The sequence below is a fragment of the Syngnathus scovelli genome, chromosome 8 (genome assembly GCF_024217435.2).
Source record: "Syngnathus scovelli strain Florida chromosome 8, RoL_Ssco_1.2, whole genome shotgun sequence".
NCBI classification, from domain to species: Eukaryota; Metazoa; Chordata; class Actinopteri; order Syngnathiformes; family Syngnathidae; genus Syngnathus; species Syngnathus scovelli.
Window position 1 is genome coordinate 9,569,788 of NC_090854.1, and position 20,177 is coordinate 9,589,964.

Below are 20,177 nucleotides of genomic sequence, written 5' to 3' on the forward strand. Positions count from 1 at the left end.
CCTCTGATGTTTTTTTTTTCTTATCTAGCCTCATTTCTCTTTTCTTCATAGCAAGAAATAGTATACCCCTCCTTTCTCGCTCTCTCTTGCCTGTCTTTTTACATTTTCACAAATCTTTTCACTTCTCATCCCTTCCTTCCTCCTCCTCCCCCTTCCTCATTGGACATTTTTAGACGGTAAATCTCATCCCTTCCTATACAGCACTCGACTGAGAGTGTATGGAAGAAGCGAGGACATGGCGTCTACACAGCCTCAATTAAACACGAACATTTTCCTCAATGTGACCAAACCTCGAACCTTCCGTCAATAGAAATTAGATGTTTGGGTCAAGTGTGATAAATGGCAAAAAGTAATGTGATAAGACCAATCCTCCAAGCAGGAACACGGTAGAAGAGTCATTTGTTTGTTCCAGCTCGCGTATTATCTTATTAGTCTACGCAGGTGTAAGCTATTGTGTTGTCCCCCGAGTGTGTTTTGCAGCAACCATTGTGGGTGCGTTTTTCAGCCAAAGAAAAAGCAGTGACACATTTCCTCCTCACCACCAAATAATTGCTTTTACACAACAGCAGTGATGTGTTATTCAGGCCGTGTGTTGTCTTAAGGCCTGTTAAGATGTTTTTTTTCAGGTCATTTCATCCATCCCTCCATCAAGAATGGCGACAGGGTCCCATGTATCATTTAGCCGTGATCTGTCGGGTCTTTCTCACAAACGGCTGCTGTCTGAAAGATTAATGGCTTGCCTTAATCTTGCACTTAGAAAATGCCAATATGAGGTCCTGAGGACATACTGAGCTGCATGGGACTAGAGACCCCTCATTTGTTTGCTATCAGCGTTCACCTTTCAAGGGCCTTACATTGTTCCCAACTCTCTCGTGTTATGTGACGAGACCTAAAAGTACAAGAAATCATTCTTATTCACATCAGGAAACTATTTGCTGACTCAGAAGAGAGGAAAAATACAAAAATTCAACCTGATTATAGGATGCACGTACCTTGCTTAACCCCTTGACTATCAGCTCAGTTAAAGTGGATATTTGATGTCTATAACCGTCAATGGAAGTGAATGAGTGGTGAAAGGTCATACCTCGAGTATTTAATAGGTCATGTAGGAAAAATAAACATACATTATTACTTGTTAAATTGATAAGAAGCAATATTTGTCCAGTTTTGTCCCTGATTATACCTTCGATATCATAAGTCGTCAATTTTATAAAACGAGGATTCTATCACTTGTTCAGACACCACTTAACACGTGCACAATGGGCCATTAAGTGTGTTTATAACACCCTGGGAATTAAACTCAATTATTACAAAAAGTGTCCTGTGTATGTGATCATCAATTACAGGGACATGAATAAAGACGATCATTTTGTCATTTCCAGTGGCTCCGTCTCGCTCCCAGCTTTATTTCCTGCTTGAGTGACCTCTGACGACAGTCAATTAAGAACACACACACACACGCACACACACACACACACTGACAGGACATGTCCTCAGATTGTTTCAAAGAGCTAATGGAGGAAGTACCTCATTCCAACAAGGAGGCTTACAATGGGCAGCCAGTCGTTTTGAGAACGCCTCGATATTTTTCTTCTTAGTGCTTTCTGGTGTCAAATACTACGAGACTCGTTTATGTCTGATCTGTCGTTTAATCAGGTGTGTCACGAGCGATGTCCTTCAAGGAGGCAGTCACCGTCGTCGCCTTCTCATTTTCGCCCAAGGGTAACGACCACTGATGACACGGAGTCATTTGATTTATATGCTCAAGGTTTCAGATATTTCAAGGTTATTTTCTTTTACTGAGTAGGCAAAAAACAAGATGTTGATTCCACATGCCACCTCGCAAGGTTCACCTCTTAAAGACCATAAAGATTTTCTATATCATAAATGTCGTCGATATGATTTACAACTCATGGTAAAATTTATATTGCACGATGTAGGTCAAACAAAAATAAAAAAATGATGTACTAGGCCTGCACACGCTACTTGAGGAGGAGGAAGAGTTCACTCAAGTGCGCTTATAGCAAACGAGAGCCTGATGGTGTGTGATCTGGTGCTGAAGTTCAGACCGCGCCTCGGGCTCGACGTCTCATCCCGCATGTCATCAGACTGACAAGATTCTCTCTCACACACATTGTCAAAGACGGAGAGGAAGCGTGACACCATGATATGTTTATTGAGAGGCTTTGGATAATAGAAAAGGTGGCGGCTACTGCTGGAATGTCACAAGCGTCGACAAAAAACAAACGGAAAAAAAACATGGACTCCATTTTTGAGACACGCACGCACGCAGGCACACACACACACACCCTTAAAAGTTACAGCAATGCACAGGACAAGACGGTTTCACAGTTTGAACAAGTTCGTTTCTACATTAAAAATTCACAGTTACCTAATTATGGGGAGAGATTTACTTTTACAAGGCAACAAAAAAAGAGCTCAACAACAAAATCATGTTAAAAAAATAAAACCTTATTTTTTTTTTTTTTTTTTTTTTTTTTACACTTTTCATAAAATCAACAGGGGCCCAGATGGACTGAGTATTGACATTGGATTTGAGGAGGACAGCGTGCAAACATCCTGTGCACCAGATTGGACATCAAAGCTGAGAATGCAAGGAGAGACACGAAAATTCAGTTCATCTGGCTGCCCCACTTTGTATACAATAATATGTTCTCTCTATACACATTCATGATTTACACAACTTGAGCCGGGAACATTTAATATAAATGTAATTCCAGGTCAATCAGAAGAAGACTACAAAGAGCTTCTCCGGTCCGTTGCCTTCAGCGACACTTTGAAACGATGACGGACGAGTAAATTACACTTGGGACATGATCACAGACAGTCGACTTAAGCGTTTGCTGCTCTTTTTCATTTGGTCTTTGAAGTTCAACACCCACCCGACGTGTTTTGTCCGTGTCGAACACACTCGAGACGGCGCTGTGTGTTGCCTCCCGACAAGGTCATCCAATACTGACAACAACAAAAACAGAGCTTCGTAATCATCGTCTTTAGATAAAAACACCGACTGGAGTATGATTTTTTTTTCCAAACCAGATTTAGTTTACAAAACCTCGTATGCTTTTTCAAATAATGCTCAGGAACAAGCGCTATTGAAATGTGAAAGAGGATGGAGGTTTATTTGCTCCAGAGTGACCTAAGCATGTTTGTCCTGTTCCTTAGGCAGCCTCTTACATGAGCAGCCACACAATCAAACAAGCGAGCCCTCGAGTTACAACCTTCGCTTGCTTTCCGAGGCTGAGAAAATGAGGATAGGGAAACAATAAAAAAAAGGCTGACAAGCTGAAAAATATGCAGAATTGAAAAACAACAAAAATTATTCTGCCTGGGCCAATTCCAAAATGATGATGATGAAGTGTGCAACCTGCTATTTTGATAACGATCTATAATTTACGAGCGCAAAGCTGTGAAAACACCAGCATACCTGCAAAAAAAAAAAAAATCAATATGGATACCCATATCAGCTATGCTCTGTCATCCGAGGATAATCAAAGCCTAATTTAACGCTTGACGTAGGACATTGTCATTCAAACCCTCACACAAGCTTGAACTGAATAATGGAGAGTGATTTCAGCATCACTAATATCTCCAGAAATACGTTGTGGAGAAAGCTCTCCAAAATCCAGCCAATGTTTGTTTTTCATGCTGCTGCTGTGTCAAACTAAAAGGTCGCCTATTTAGCTCACATTCTACGAGATGCTCGTCTGAAAGATGTCACGAGCAGGAGTGGTGCCAGACAACGTTACTGTAAATAATTAAAACATGTTGTTGAACACCCAAACACACCATGGCCTAGATTGTGAAGACGGATCTGTGAATGTGACATATATTTAAAAAAAAAAAAGTGTAGACAGATATATTGATATATTGGAAACAAAACAAAAAAAGATTTAGACTGGTTTTCCACCCGTCCTTGTTTGTGAGCTACTATTTGGCGATTAGCTCCACATTGATCGTATTCTTTCACACATAACTGAACATAATTATGAATGGATATCATTACACACTCGTAGAGTGATGATCGTTTGGGAGATAAAATGTTCTATTTTCACAGTCGAAATGTTAGATCACAGTGGCTAACAACAGTTGTTTTTGTTTACTGTCTGTTTGATGAGAGAACTGTGCCTGGATGTTCTTCCAATGTTTATGAACGAATATGTGTGTGTGTTTGCGTGTGTGTGTGTGTGCGCATGAGCTTAGCTGATGGAGCTTGACTCTCCCCACCGGGAAATCTCACTCGCACAATGCACTCGGAGCAACGCCAAATGAAGATGTGGAAGTAGCAAGGAACCAATCACAGCTTGAATGTTGAACACCAAAAATTGCTTTTTTCCCTTGCTCTTCTTCGATCTGTAAGATCTCGCCATTTTTGTGCAAACCATCAACATAAACCGAAGGCAGAATTAAAGTTCATTTTGGAATAGTGTATAAAGCACATGCACACAGATACTGATTCTGTAAAACGGATTAACACAGGTCACAAAGGAAAATGGGGGCAGACTCAAGCGGCCATTGTTTCACGTTCTCGTCTATTTTTGTCTCGGCACAAATCCTGGTTTTGGAAAATGGTGTTATCCTAAAACAAACCCAATACCTTTTTTTTAGAAGAGGGAAGGGTAAAATACCCTACTATTCTATATTTAATTTCAGTGCAGTGTTGTTTTTGCCATTTTGGTTTCAGTCTTAATCTTCTGGAGACAAATGCTTATTCGTCGTAGTTACGTAGTTTTGTCACTCACAGAAAATGGATCAGTATGACAAGTTTGACAAAACTCAGAAGTCCTTGCCTGTTCCACACATTATAGCTGCTAACACGCATAATGGAAAGCTAATGAATCAACGACAAAGCTAACTTTAGCCCGAAGCTAGCTTAAAGTTCATTTGCGGCAGGTGTCATGCAGAAAACTTTAATCTTATGAAACATATTCCAAGAACGTCGAAAGAACATCTGTTGGCTACGTTAGTGCAAAAATTCACACCCGTCTCGTCAGTTCGTCAACAAAGCGCCATGTTTAGCTCGACACCGTTTTGTTGTCGCCATTTTAAAAAAAGGGCCATCAATGGAACCGTTTTGTCATCCTTGACGAAAACAACACTGTTGAAGTGCAAATAGCAAATGCCATGAGTCGTTAATGAAGGTCATTTGTTGGTTATTTTTAAAACACACCTAATTGCCTGACAAGAAGAAGAGAACGTGAACACTCAGAAGTGGCCATTTCAAGACAACAAATGCACTAAAAAGCAAAGTGCTCCAAGCCATCACGAGATGACCCAAGATGATGACATCACTTGGCGCCGCCGTATTGACGGCGCTTTAGAGAAATCCAGAGTGCGTGCTACACTTTGATTGACATTTTTGAACAGTGGGCCAAAATCTACTTTCTAAAAGCTGGTTGTTTTTTGCTTAGAATTACATTAGTGAGATGCAGAAGCATTAGGAAGAATTCATTAACCTCCTCGTTGACCAGGAGAGCGCTGTTAAGGCAGGCTGCTGTGGACCGATGGCGATGGCCTAGCATGTAGGTGTAATGTTTGCTAGCTCACAATGGGGAAAAAGCTCCGTTCATTGTAGCCCTTCTTTGGCGGGAGTAAAGAAAAAATTTGGTGTTTTCACCCCCAAACAGCCAGTCATAGTTTCCAGTCCAGAGTAAGATTGTCAACAAAAATCGCAACGATTAAATATAAAGAAGCTGATTGGCACAATTAAATACAGTTTGAGTTACTGTGGAACCAGAAAGTTGTGGCTGGTTTCCCACAAGAGCTGCTGAATCCGGGGGTCAAATGTCAGTGGGGTAGTGACGTCTCGGCGGCCATTGGCCCAGTAGCCTCCTCCGCATTCGCCTTCCAGTGCTGGTGACAGAGCAGCGTACAAGACGGTGGCAGCACCCTCAGTAGGAGTCTGTGGGAATGAAAATATACAGAGAGCCTCGATTTACAATTTGTCAGAATAAAATTGGTTTATGTTTTGTACGACATTGTGGTATTTTCATACACACATAAAATTGGGGTGTTTTGGGAGGAGGCTTGGAACGGATTAATGGCTTTCAATTCATTGTAGTGGGGAATATTGATTTGACATACAATTGAGTTACAAGCATGGCCGCAGAACAAATTACAATCATAAGTCAAAGTTTACATCAAACTGTAAACATGTTATTTGTTAGGAAGAGAGGCAGAGGTATTGTAATGATAAAGTGATTAGATACATATTTAACCATCCTCCAAATTCTCAGCTCCTTGTTTGCTCACTATTATTTTTTAGTTGGGGTAGCTTGAGAACCTAATTATTCATATTTTCTATCCGGAGATTAAGTCCGTTTGTGTGTGACAATCATTTATTGAAATGCTTGAAACTAAACTTATCTCGCATTACACCAGGGCAAACCGTAAAATCTTTTGTTTTTTTCGTACATATCACTCTGTGCTAAGTTGAATGTTGTGGCATGTTAACACTACTGTGGGGACTTTTCCTCAGGTTGATTATAATATTACAAAAAAAACCAGCTTCTTGGTTGCATGGTTGTTATACTTGTTAAATCTTTCCGTTTGAGATGTAAGATGTTGTGACAGGCAAGAAAAACTGTTTGTGCATTGCAATGTTGGCCGCGAATGGTGAGTGTGTGTGTGCGTGTTAACAACTGGCATGCATGAGTGTGTGTGATTAATGTGTTTGTGTATGAGGGGCAGAACCACCCCAAAGGTTGTGCTCACAGGCAAGTCCCCGTGACAATTGCAGTTTGAATTCAAACACGCACACAAGTCTCCTTACATTAAATCCCGAACAGTAACAGTAGCTCGTGGCCTCAGCTTCAAGCTACGCAAGGATCGTTTTCAAATTTAACGCAACGTCAACACACTAGATTTTTAGAAGCGCTTTGTTTTTCTGTGATGGGCTCACTTTGTGTATTTGTATTAGTATGCATGCAGGTGACGTACCCTGAAAAGCAAGCGGGCCACAACACCATGTGCCAGGCGCAGGGGCGTCCAGAGGTGGCGGTAGAGAGACGTAGCGACCACGCCAGGGTCAACGGCGCACGAACTGACGGGGAAACCTCCCTGCTCCAGCTCCCGATGGAGGTGGGAGCTAAATAAAAGCTGCGCCAGCTTACTTTGACAATAAGCGGCGTGGGCTGAGTAGCACTGTCTGCCGAGCAAGAACGCTGTCAGACATTTGACACGGGTCTCTGCTTGTTCGTGTGTGTGCTAATCGAGTGAAAACCTACCTGCTATTCAAGTCATCGAGTCGGATCTCGCCATTGCGGTGTGCAGAGGAGGAGACGTTGACCACCCTTGAGAAGTTGTCCGATTTGCCGCTGAGCTTTAATGTGTCCAAGAGCAGCAAAGTCAATAGGAAGTGGCCCAGATAGTTCACACCAAAGTGCACTTCGAATCCATTCTCGGTACAACTCTCGGGAACTAGCATGACACCCGCTACACATGCAAAACAAACATATTAGAAAATGAATATACTGAGGGATATTTTACTTTCTTCTGTGAAAGAAAAATAGTTAGCGTATTTTCCACACTATAAGGCGCACCTAAAAACCTCCAATTTTGTTATAAGCCGGCAGTTCGCCTTATAATAAGGTGCGCCTTATATATGGACCAATATTGAGTCACTACAGCAGGCGTGTCCAAAGTCTAGCCCGCGGGCCAAATGTATATATCTTATATGTGGACAATGTTTTAAAATGGGCCATTATAATCTGGTGCGCCTTATACATGGACACAGTTTTAAAATGGGCCATTCATTGAAGGTGCGCCTTATAATCCGGTGTGCTTTATAGTGCGGAAAATACGGTACACTGAATTGCAGATGTCCACAACCGACACTCACCATTGTTGACCAAAATATTGAGTGGTAAGTCGTGTTCCTTGAAGCTCTGGACAAACTGACGGATAGACTGCAGAGATGCTAGGTCCAGTTTTTTAAACTCCACTAGAGAGAAAACACACACACAGAAAGAGACGCACGTACATGAGAGCCATTGCAAACGGATTATTTCCGCTAACCATTTAGCCGGTAAGACATCAAAGAGTTTTCATCATCTTTTCCAGCCGCCTGTTGTTGCATGGCCACTTTACATTGAAACCTAATTCCTGTTCCTATCATAGTGTGACACGCTATTAGATGAGGTTTAAGGTATGAGAGGGCATGGGACAAGAGCTATAGAAAACAGATGAATGGATTAAATCGAAAGGCCAAAATCGGACATACACAAACATGTAAAAACGAAGAACCAGTTTTCAAAACATCGAGAGCAAATATGTTTGTGTGAGTGTGTGTGCATGTGTGTGTCCCATCTGTCAGCGCTCCCCTGTCTCCTTCATTGGCCTCCCCAAGGACCCCTGTCAAGAAAAGCCAGTCATATCGAGAGAGCCCAATGGGAGCAAAATGGCATCGATTGGACGGTTCTTGCTGGTGTCAGGCTGCTTTTAATTCCTTTCTAGATCTTCTCTAAGCCTCGGCTTCCTCTACGCTGCAGTCAAACACTCTGCTTTTTTTTTTTTTTTAAAGGAATAATTTTGAACTGACAACGGTACTGCTTTTGAATATAAGAATCTCTTCGGCCCGATTCAACCACGCCGGTAGATATAAACTGCGGTGAGCAGATGTCCTCTTGTCCTCAATAAAAAAAAAAAATCTTTCACATCTAAAATGTGATTATTCTTCCAATTGCACAATTAGCCTAAGAAATTAGCAAAGCTAATTTAATTTGCATTTTTGTTGATATTGTTCCAAGAAGACCAAAGCTAACTTCAAATTATTATTTTTTTTTTACCAGTTTTGATGACACACAAAGAAAAATAAAATCATTAAAGCACAGTAATTCACCATTGAATCATGGCTAGACGAAAACTAGCCTCGCTTTCATGTTCTTGCTGACTCAGCATCTCCTAATCTTTCTGTCTCTCTTCAAAAAAAAAAAAAATACAATTACTCCATTGGTTATCTCGAAGCTTTATTATTTGATGACCATGTGGAACAGCTATCTCGTCCGATAATGACCGTGTCTTTTTTTTCTGGGGAATTTTCACGCTCGTTTGGACATTTTGTGAACATTTTGAGTGCAACTTTCACTTCATCGTTGTCGCCGTAGATCTTAGAGCTCAATGTTTTCCCGAGACTACTTGTGCTACATTTCGAGTAGTTTCAAAAATTATACTGCATTGAAAAAAAAAAACAAAGCACCTTTTTCCTTAGCCATTATAGATTATATTTTGTGACTATGTACTGTGACTAAATGGGGGTAAAAAATATAACCACTTTGAAACGTGACAGAATTTCTTGACAATTACAAATTGGAATAGGCAAAGCAAGACAATCAGGGATGTTACAGATGACTTGAGCTGATATCAGCATGCTGATGTCTCCCCGAGATAAACTCATCAATCTGCGACTCGGTCTCACAAATAGCACAGCTTACAAAATAAATTACATTTTTCCCGATTTCTCAAAGATGGAATGTATAAAATGCAGAAAGAAATACATGAGATTATTGCAACCATTTGCTTTGATTTTATCAATATTTCCTTTTGAAACATTGTCGCAAGGTCAGTGATGGACAGCAAACTTGAAGTAATATTTTGTTTTTACAAGCTCAGCTGTTTTTTGACACAGCCTGCCAGGAATATCTGGACACATCCAGAGTAAACTACCCTGAACAGCCGCTAATTAATATGAAAGTTGGCTTCCAGCAGCACCTTATTAGACTTCAATTTATGTCTTTCATCTTCCTGCACCTGTCAAATATCTTCAACGCAGGATGAAATAATTTTCTCAGATCAACGCGGGAAAAAAAGATGATGGACGACGGCGCCTGTGTCACTTAGCATAAATCCACCTGGCTACAAAATGCATCTTGTGACCCGGTTGTGGCCGTAGTAAATATGATTAAGCTGGATTACATATAAAGCTGATATTAAAATGTGCCACCCTGTAAACACACCACATTTGTCCTCCCGCTCACCACAATCTCATTTTACATTCAAAACACATATTTTGTGTTTAATAGTGTGCCTGGTCTCTCACCACCAAATATTGAGATATAATATTGATCCTTATAATTCAACAGTGCCAACAGGAAAAGGAACAATGAACTCGCCCCTTTGAGAGCCCCTCTAAAAATTCAGACAAGGAAGTAAATGGTTTCACTTGGAGATGTCTGATAAACAACGCGGAGATAGTGAAGAATATTACATCTGGGCCCCGTGCCAGCATTCACTCCTCCACTGGCTGTTATTATTCAGCTGATGTAGCAGACAGGAGGCGGGCGGCGTGACGGTCAATGCCCGGTTTGCCGTGTTAATGCAATGACACTTTCCTAAATCAAGACCGGTTGTGTCTTTCAGCTGCAATTATTTGCTTGCAAGAACAGCCATCTTTTATTTGGAATGCAAGTGATTACATAAAATGGATGACAGGCAAACCTTTTAAGTCCACTGTTGAGTATTTTGGAATGAGAATATTTTTTATCATGATAATACAAATAACAAATTTCAACTTTTTACTAAATGTAAAAATATTTTGAATTGTCAGAACTCGCTCGTAGCAGTCATCTACGATGCTCATTGAACTGTGCTTATGCTAAGAGACATTACTTGTCACACAGAAACACACACACACACACACACATACATATGCACTGGTTTTCTCGCTTCACATTTTTTTAATCCAAGCTTTTGGTTTGAGGGGGATTGTGTAACTTTCAAGTGCAGCGTGACTAAAGTTAGTGGACAGACAGAGCTCCCTGTGGCAAATATGCATAAGTACCTTATATCTGTGTCTAGCCTGTATTTGTGTGCCTGAATAATCCAAACTAAATTGCTTCGTAATTTTTTTTTTTTCATGTGAACCAAAGATGCCACTGGGTTATTCATTCAAAAAATTGGAAAATTGACCTACTGGACTATTTGGAGTGAAAATGTTAGCATTTAGCAATATTTGCATTATTGAACGCTAATTAGACCCTTTTATCACTTACAATAAAAAACTGCAGTTCTCAATTTCAAAAAGCTTGACACACAAATTTGCACATTAATTGTTGTTAAACAACAGTCACAGAAGCAGATCATGTTTTTCATGTGCGGGTCTGTGCTCAAAACTACAAACGCAAAAATAGCTTTGCCCCTTAAAGAGATGAAGGATCATATCAAATTGATTTAATCAAGGCCAATATATTTGGTGCAAATACCAGGAAGCGTGCCAAAGGGAGTTTGGACAGAGATGTTAAGTGCGCCGCCGCACATACTAATGAGAATCCATTACCGGCTCATTCAACCACAAACATACACACATTTTCATTCAGTGCACAAGCATCTGGCAGCAGTCACCCCCTTGTCCCTAATGCCTCAGTGCCTGCCAATTACAAAAGAAGTGATCAATCCCGCCGCAGTCTCGTTCAAGGAAATCGACTTCAATGACACGAGCGACATTGGTTGCCGACGCTGAGCTTGACAGCCACTGACGGGGAAGTAGGACTGTTGCCAACCGGTCTTCAGCCGCTTTTGGATTCAAGAAATAGAAATATTTAGGAAAATGCTCGGAATGGAAACTAGAATTCATTGAATAAATGTTCCCGCCATTTTTGAATGTGTGCCGCAATGCTGAAATTTTGTGAAATTTCAATGAAATGTATAAACACCAATGGGAAAGCTCTTAAGTGTTCCTGTTTTTATTCACAGACATGCGCACATGTTCACCTTTAGCCTCGTTGTACTCTTTGTGGATCCTTCTGATGGATGCCAGACCTTGTTGTTCATCCCTGCAAGCTGAGAAAAAAAGGACGCAAATTAACAAAAGATAGATTTTTTTTTTCTGCCAAGAAATTGGTGATTAGCTTTGGAAAAAAAAAAAAAAGCAACCAATTCAAGACTACCTGCGGAGCTCTGATGAGCTCTAATAGTTCAATAACTCCTAATTGGATCAAAATGAGTTGAAGAGTTCTGTGAGCAATATCTCTCGAAAGTTTGCAAAATGAACTCTATTTGGTAGAGCAATGTGAAAAAAAAATGTCTGACATTATTCCGATAGTTCCACTGCTTAAACTATCAGGCAGGGACTAAGCGTTTTCTCAAAAAGCGTTCTGAAGATTATATTTGTCATAAAAGGAGGATTTACTGTGCGGTTGTTGAATTATACTGCATTGGTTTTGCCTCATAAATGCAAAAGTGAGAGGATGTTGAGCATCCCGAGGTTGATGCTTGTGCACGCTTACTTTCCCAGCACGAAGGAGGTCATTTCCCATGCTTGCGAGGATTGTTTCATTTGCGAAAATAGACCCCTATTTCCAAAGTCAATGTGTACATTACTGGTTGAAAGCGAAAACACTCACACAGCAGCTTGAATCTTCACAAATTCCAATCAAGTCACATGATTGGAATTTGTTTTGGGGAGATTAGATTTGTGTGTGTGTGTGTGTGTGTGTGTGTGTGTGTGTGTGTGTGTGTGTGCGTGTGTGTGTGCGTGTGCGTGTGTGTGTGTGTGTTTTTGTGTGTGTGTGTGTGTGTGTGACAAAACCATAGAGTACACAAATGCACCTTTATTCTGAATTAATTCTACTGACTTTGCAGTAAATACAACTTGAATGACTAAAGCTGAGCCTTATTTTGATTTCAAGCTTGTGATTGGAATGAAGAACGTTGTATTAACCTTGAAGTAAAGAGATATGAGGCCTAACAAAATCTTTAAAAAAAATAAAACTATAAAATAAAAATGAAATGTAAAATATATAATATAAAATAAAAAAATATCTGAAGGCGCTCTGTTTTTATCCAGTTATCTGCTGTACTCATGCTGTTTACATGGCAGCAAAGTGGAATATGATACCGTACCTATGATAACATGTACCCCCAGTTTGGACATGTGGCGGGCAACCTCATAGCCGATTCCCCTGCCTCCTCCCGTCACTATGGCAACCTTGCCATCTTGTCTGGGCATCACTGGCAGAGGCAGAAGAGGACACATGGTTATCAGATGGAATGTCACGAGATAAGGATGACATCATTTGGAGGAGATTTTAAAGGCATGTGAGGTGACTGTTAAATATGTGGCAAGAATTTGTGGTTGTTGAAATATTCATCCGTGCATTTTTTTTTTCATCGTTATCGTAAACTGGAGCTTGTAGTTGACTTTGGACGATATGCGCACACCAAATCGGTTGCGTCAGTATCGTACGAACGTGTCGTAAGAGTGAAGCTAATACGTAATAACTATAAACTGTGCTGATTGGCTGATAAATAAATGACTGCAACCAATGGGCGTCTTATGCGTTATTTCAAACCAACCTGCATTATGAAAACAGGCCATTTAAACTTTGCCCGGAGTGACAACAAAAGCAGACGAGGCCACGTTGACAGCAATAAGAAATGTTACACCTTTCCCCTAAATTTGGCATAAATACTGCAGTAAAAGAATTAAATGAATCATATACGGCTGGGACCGGTAGCGAGCTGTCAAACACGAACCAGCAGCAAGACTGAACCAACCTGGCAACTTGAAACGCTTGGTAAACAGCTGAATCACAAGAACCTTCAAGCCGAGCAGGTACAGCTTGATAGCTGACACCAAACGAAATATTATAGAAGAGATCATTATATCGGTTGTTTTGATTGAGCCGTGCACAGTACAAATCGTAGTTAGCTTGCAGACGGAGAGAGAGAAAGAAGAGCGGCTACGTATACGAGCGAGTGTGTGGGACGCGTTCCAATATGAAGTTGGCAACCTCTCGCGTCCTTCCTCGCTTCCTTCCTCTCAATAATAACACGAAGACACATTTTTAAGCTACAATATTTCATTTTAGGGCCATGAGAAGACTAGCTCAACTGTGAACTAATGTAAAATTTTTTTAACTGTGTTTCCTTCTTCCTTTGAATAATTTTCCACCCAAAATCATATTCTTGCTCTGTACGTTCTTTTAGTACTTTTTATTTCCTTACTTTGCCTTTAAATAACTTAGTCTTCCATATGAGCTTTAAAACTAATAGACACCACATTGAGTCATTTTAAACATATAACTATTCTGAGCTATCACGGTGCATGATCACATAATGTACTTTAGTGTGCAGGATCTCTGCAGCTCTGCAAATGTTCAGTGATTCAAGTGCAAATTAATGGTGTCCGTGGTTTAAAGTAATATAAAGAATCCGTAGGTACACGGATGGAGTGAGCATATGATGAAAGACACTCAGCATTGTGGCAGGAGTGCACACACTGTCCAATGAGTCTCCCCTATACATCCATCATGTTGCTTTTGTCATCTCACTGACAATCTTATTGCCCCCTGCCAGAGAGATCACATGTGATGGAAGTAGCGGAGCGACCTGTTGGAGCCGTCGTTTCTCAAGATGTGCTCGAAGCATGTCTCCGCAGCAGGGCCGCGTGTCTCGTCAGAGCTAGATTACAGAGTCGACAATAAATAAATAAATAGAAATCTAGCATTTGACTAAAAGGTGGGCAAGCCATGCATGACAAGCTACAAAATGAAGATAGACTGGTAGAGAAAATAAAATACAACTATTCCGTGTAAGATATAAATCTAGGTCAGTGCTTTTGACGGCGTCAGAAAATAGCACAAAAGTTTACTTCACCTTGGTAGAGGTCCGCAATCATTTTCAAATTACCCCCACAAAATGCTAAAAATCTTGTTAGCGTGCCATCATGAATGTTAAATTTGAACGTCAACACTGTCAGAAACACCGGAGGGCAGAGCGCTTGGCGCAAAAGGAGACAAAATAAGAGCATCATTACAGTCATCGGGAAGAATATGAAGCAAATGAATGCAGAGCCGCATTAGCGCAAATGTGAACGGACAACCTACTGCCGGGCGAGATTGTGATTGGCGTGCCCAACAGGAGCCACCTGAATTATCACGCCACTCAAAGTAGGCCAGCCAAAATGGCCTCTCAAGGACATGGGGTTTTTTTTGTGTTCCAGCATCCTTTCACTTTTTTTCTTCTCAGTATGATTGATTTGTCTCACCCGCTATCCATTAACTCTGATGCCCATGACATGGTTTCTATAATTATTCGACTTGAGTAGCAAGAGATTGTGTCGCCACCACCACACGCTTGGACAAAATGCTCATTTTTGCCTCCACACGTGTCGCTGTTAATGCGAGCTGAGTGGATGTGTGTGCTCTGTTTATTTGTGAGTCTTTGCTCTCCCACAGCCTGAGAGGTTGAAGGTCAGCGAGGCGAGCCGGACTGCTATTGTTTAAAGGAAATTGCATCTCACGCATGACTGTGGGATGATTATTTGGGATGATGGGACGTCAAGGATACAGCTCTCCATATATGCACCGCCCCCTCCCACACACACATAAATACTTGTAGAAATAGGACATGACAAGGATGGTGTGTGATGTACACAATATGTGAACAGCATCAAAATAGCTTCAACAGTCACCTAGTTTTCATGACAACCACTGGCTAGCTCCAAATTTCAACTCATCTCATTTTGTAAATTGAGGCTCATAGTAGCGCCATTGGATATGATGATGAGTGTTTGTGTGTTTAAAAAAAAAAAAAAAAAAAAGATTCTCAACCAAAATGGCCTTGTGGTTTTCATGGGCATAATAGACAGTCGATGAATTATTAATGAATTGATTGTTAAAAATATGTGTTGAATTGATGGTGGTTAATTAATGACTTGCAGTACTTGGCTGCAACCAGCAGAGGCGCTGTTTGTTCTACTTGAACTAGTTTGAGGTCAGTTGATCTGGTCTTACTTGCACATTTCATTGCAGATACCCAGAGGTTATGGCAGTCTTTTTTTTTTTTTTTTTCGCAGCAGTTCCTCACAGGGACAAAGTCAGACTCTCAAAAGAGGGACTCACAGCTCAGACACTAACAAGACAGCACATAAGCACGCAGAGACCTCCGCAGGGATTGCCACAATTTATAGTCTGAAGAAGGGGGCAGAGCGTGACTGCGTGTTTTGTTGCAACAGGTGGCATGACTGTATTTCGCCGGTGGGCATGAAAATCCCGCATCTCTTATTTGTCAGATAGCAAGTCAAATCTAACTGTGCTACTGGAGGAAAGAAAATGTCACATCTATGTTCATGCTTTTTGAGAGCTTGTCCTAAACCCGCAGCATATTGACGGTGTTCCTAATGTTGTGACCAGCCATATCTAGTAGGAAGTATTCAGGACATGAATTCCGATGAGTTTAAATGTGAAGTCATGAATGTAAATAATGTGCATGTTTCTATTTAGAAGGAAGTCACATTGCATGGAGTAGCTTCGTGAAACAAGCACGCCTGTAGCTATTTTACATGTGTCAGTAGATGCATACATGAATGAATGTGTTGTGTGTGTGTTTGATCTTGTGTGTACTCATCATCTTAATCCAAGCACAGTTTTTCCCCTACTTTGTCTTCAGGGAGTGGGAGACTTTTCATTAGTAGATGTAGAATAAGGAGCAGTGGGAGGGATAGTTGCTGGCTCCAATTAAGTCTGTCATTAACTTACACATTCATAATCTTTCTCTCACACTCGTTCGCCTTTAAAAGATTTTGTTAGCGTGTAAGAAAATAGAGCAATTTTCTCTCCCTTTCTGTCTTTTTTTTTTTTTCCACATCTTGGACTTCAGGCAGAAAAAGCCTTCGAGGTGCTGTGTGCACGCTCTGCTTCCTTGGCATCCGGCCCTTCACCGCCCCCTCCGTTTAACCTGGTCATCCAGTCACACAAACACAGACAACAGGCCGCCATGTGACTCAAAAGGGAAACAGAAGAAAATACATTCAAGAATCTGATTCAGATGATTCATAATAGTTGATTCAAATTTGGGGTCATTTGTTAAATCGAGCTTCCATTATTGTTTAGAATAAAAAAATGATTACACACCTCTGTGTGCAGATTCTTAACACAGTAAAAATGTCAAACAACTATTTTACAGCGTGTCCTATCAAAGGCTAATTGTGACTCTTCTCAAATCCCCGTGTGAATAATAAGAGCGATTCCCAATTCAAGGTGGGGAAGCCTCCGAATGAAATGAATAACAAAAACAAAGTGTTAATGAGACAGGAAATGTATTTGCATAGAAGATGATTAAGATGTCTCATTATAAGACGGCTTAAAGTGTTCCCACGGGAAGTCGGTGCAGATGATGAGCAAGTATGCATCACTGCCTTTTTAAAAGAAGCAATAGTGGCGGCGGGTTGGGTCGGTGGATGGGGGCGGGCGGTATTTGGAAGTGTGATGTTTCAAAACATGTTCAATTATGACTCTGGATGTAGATTTGTGTGCGGGATGCATGTCCGCCAATATGGATAGCTACCTGGCCAGAGGGGTGTCGGATGTGATTTAAATGTGATGTGGTGTTTTCTTCCCAGTGAGCTCTAAAATGCTGATAATGTAGCGGTTTACCCTGAAGGGATTCCATCATGTTGAGTGTATCACATTGGGATGCGCTCGCATGGGTGTGTACACTTGAAAGTGAAAAAATTAAGGAGGTGCTTGTGTGTGTGTGTTTTTTTTTTTTTTTGTGTGTGTGTGTGTACGGACACAGAAGACATGTGTCACCTCAGCTTCAGTGGCATCCAGCGAAACTGACATAACGCTCCCGAAGCGGCCCTATCAGAGATGGACTTTACATAACGGCTGAGTCACTGGCAATCTATTTTTATGGCTTTGAGGTGTGCGTGCTTCAGGACAACTATCTTCCTAAAAGTCAATTTGAGTTGAGGGTGATGACATGTTTTGTGACATTGGCTTCGCCCGGCCTCCTCGGACTTTTGCGAGAATATCAATTTGTGTCCCACTTGGGATAACTGTTGATCGAAAAGAACGTCCATATTTGTGACGGCCATATTGATTATATTGAACTGGCAGGACTAAATCAGTAGGCTTTATTTAAAAGACGCTTTTTTTTTTTGGGCTGTGTATCATCATAGCCGGCCAGAATAGCAACTTCCTGCCGCTTCAATAATTCACCTTCAATCTTACATATTTTATGACTTCAATCTTGATTGAACTTGAGCTCTATCAAGGTGTATCAACGTTGGGATGTTCTGACTTTTTTTGTGTTGGGGGAGGGGAGGAGCTCTGTGAATCATATACTATAATTGGATAAATCATGTGTACAATGCAAATTCAAATTCACACAATTAATTGTGTCGGTCATCCCGACAAACACAACAATATTGTTATTTTAACACACACTTTGAACTGGCGGAGACTGAGCTGCCATTTAATGTCCACACTATGTGTGTGTTTGAGAGAAAGTTGAAAAGTAGCACAGGTTAGTTGCAACGCCGGCGGTCGTTTTATATTCTGGTCGAATAGGACATCTGCACTTGGGCTCCTCATGTATTTTAAAATACCACAGTGGTGGCGCCGCAGTTTCAAATCTTCAACTCTCACTTTATTTGTGACCTGCACTGCTTTTTATTGCCTCCAGGCTGTTTAAAGGGGGAATAGTGATGAGGAAACGCGCAGACAGGTGTCAAAACTGCAGGCAGCTTCTATCACGTTGCCATCTTTTCATCTGCACGTGTGTCATATCTCGGAGACTTACAGGAGCATAAAAAGATGACGTCTGAAATGAGCTCGCAATTTGTACGGCATGCGAAGCTTCCTGTTGTAGAAGCCGCATGCCCTTGACGTGTCCTTCGCAGCCTCCACTTTGGAATCTATGCAAATGTACAAATGATCTGGATTTGAAGGCTCTCCGGAGCCACATGTGAGAATGTCAATCACATTTCAGCCTCCGCATTTAACAGTTTTATGGGTCATGTGACAATACGCATGCTGGCACTGGGGTCGAATGTGGCTGTAATATGGAAACGTCTTCCATAAAGCATTAAATGGATGTGGGCAGAGCTTAATTACGTAGGATTGGATGACAAGGGGATGTAATTGCATGATGGAATATTCATGATATGGACTTAGGAGACATATTTTAAGAAATATTCCAAAGAAGAGGAGCCAAATAGAGATAATCCGGTTAGGTGGGATGTCTTCTGCAGAGCAAGATGAACTGAGCATGAACTAATGGTGCATCCGAGAGGGACTGGGAGGCAATATTGTCAAAGCAAGGTAAACATTGCTGGTTCCTGACCTTAAGAGACTCGCGTGCTTCCTATACCGCAATGTCACTGGCGGTCATTGCACGACCCGAAGCACGCCTTGACCGCGCATCCCGGTGACACCACTTCCACTATTCCCGTTACTAATGAGGCGGTGGATGTTGCGCGCAAGTTTAGAGTGGGGGAGGGGGGTAATTTCGGGAGGGCAAAGGGCTCGAGGTGCCAGGTGGTTAATTTACGCACAGCGCGCACCCACCTTGACACGCAACTTAAAACCAAGAAACACACAAATGAGAAAACGGGCAAAACGCACTCACAGGGTGACCCCGGGCTCCTCCATTCGCGAATTCCCTTCCGTCTTTTTCTTCTCTTGTTGTTTGATTTTTAAAATAAAGGAATCCTCAAATGCCGTGGTCGCAGTCCACGTCCCTGCAAATGTACCAGAGGATCACGTAGAGGATGAGGAGTATGGCGAAGATGAAGAGTGCGACTAGGATGGCCTTGGTCACCGGAGAGATGATCGACTGCATGTCAGGAGCAGAAGCCGGGGCAGGAGCTGCGTGGCTCTCCGCGTCCCTTCCGTCCTCAGTCTGTTGTCTCCCCCGCTCTCCTCCTCCTCCTCTCCGGTGGCAACTGTTGAGGAAGACGGAGCCCCGGGCTACACGCACGCACAGGCGCGACGCAGGAGATCCACTCAGCGAGTCAAGCGTGGTAGGGGCTTCCCCTCACTAAAGGCTGCACAAGGGGGGTGGGGGGTGTTGATGAGTGGGTGGGCTGTCTGTCCCCGCTTCCACTCTCGCGTCGGTGGGAAGAGACGAGATGAGACGCGTGGAACGCGGTGACAGCTTACAATCACAGCCGGGGAGGAGAGAGACTGCCTGTGAGCAGCGGATGGGGGCTTAGATCCAAAAAGATAAGTTACTTCTCCACATGAGGGGCTGGACAAGTGTTCGTGCGCGCGCCGAGCTGCTGCAAACAGGTTGATTAGGATTCCTCGTGGCGCGCGTGTGCGCCATATTCATAACAGCACTCACACTGCCACAACGCGGGGTTGCCTACATCTGCATTGTACAGATGTCTAAAAACATAACTTACTCTTCACGTTTGTGCTTTTTATATTTGC

At 41.8% G+C, this 20,177-nt stretch overlaps 1 protein-coding gene across 2 annotated transcripts; it reads right to left on the bottom strand.

Annotated features, from left to right (window-relative positions):
- Positions 1-2,157: 2,157 nt before the first annotated feature.
- LOC125973679 (dehydrogenase/reductase SDR family member on chromosome X) lies at positions 2,158-20,094 on the bottom strand. Of its 2 annotated transcripts, XM_068651592.1 has the most exons (8): positions 19,372-20,094; positions 13,513-16,695; positions 12,859-12,966; positions 11,728-11,796; positions 7,862-7,963; positions 7,248-7,455; positions 6,961-7,168; positions 2,158-5,923 (listed from the first exon to the last, which is right to left on the bottom strand). In XM_068651592.1, the coding sequence occupies exons 2-8, from the start codon at positions 13,616-13,618 to the stop codon at positions 5,744-5,746; spliced, it is 981 nt and encodes a 326-aa protein (XP_068507693.1). In that variant the 5' UTR covers positions 13,619-16,695; positions 19,372-20,094; the 3' UTR covers positions 2,158-5,743. The 2 variants fall into 2 exon arrangements, with proteins under 2 accessions (XP_068507693.1, XP_049584087.1); XM_049728130.2 differs by lacking the exon at positions 13,513-16,695 and having other exon boundaries at positions 19,372-19,992.
- Positions 20,095-20,177: the final 83 nt, after the last annotated feature.

Bases quoted from the DNA above. Each gene is read 5' to 3' on its own strand.
- LOC125973679 (XM_068651592.1), bottom strand. From the start codon at position 13,618: ATGATCTCTTCTATAATATTTCGTTTGGTGTCAGCTATCAAGCTGTAC. The intron at 7,964-11,727 runs GTGAACATGTGC...TTTTCTCTCTAG, and splicing joins AGAGTACAACGAGGCTAAAG to TGGAGTTTAAAAAACTGGAC. The intron at 5,924-6,960 runs GTACGTCACCTG...TCATTCCCACAG, and splicing joins TGGCCCGCTTGCTTTTCAGG to ACTCCTACTGAGGGTGCTGC.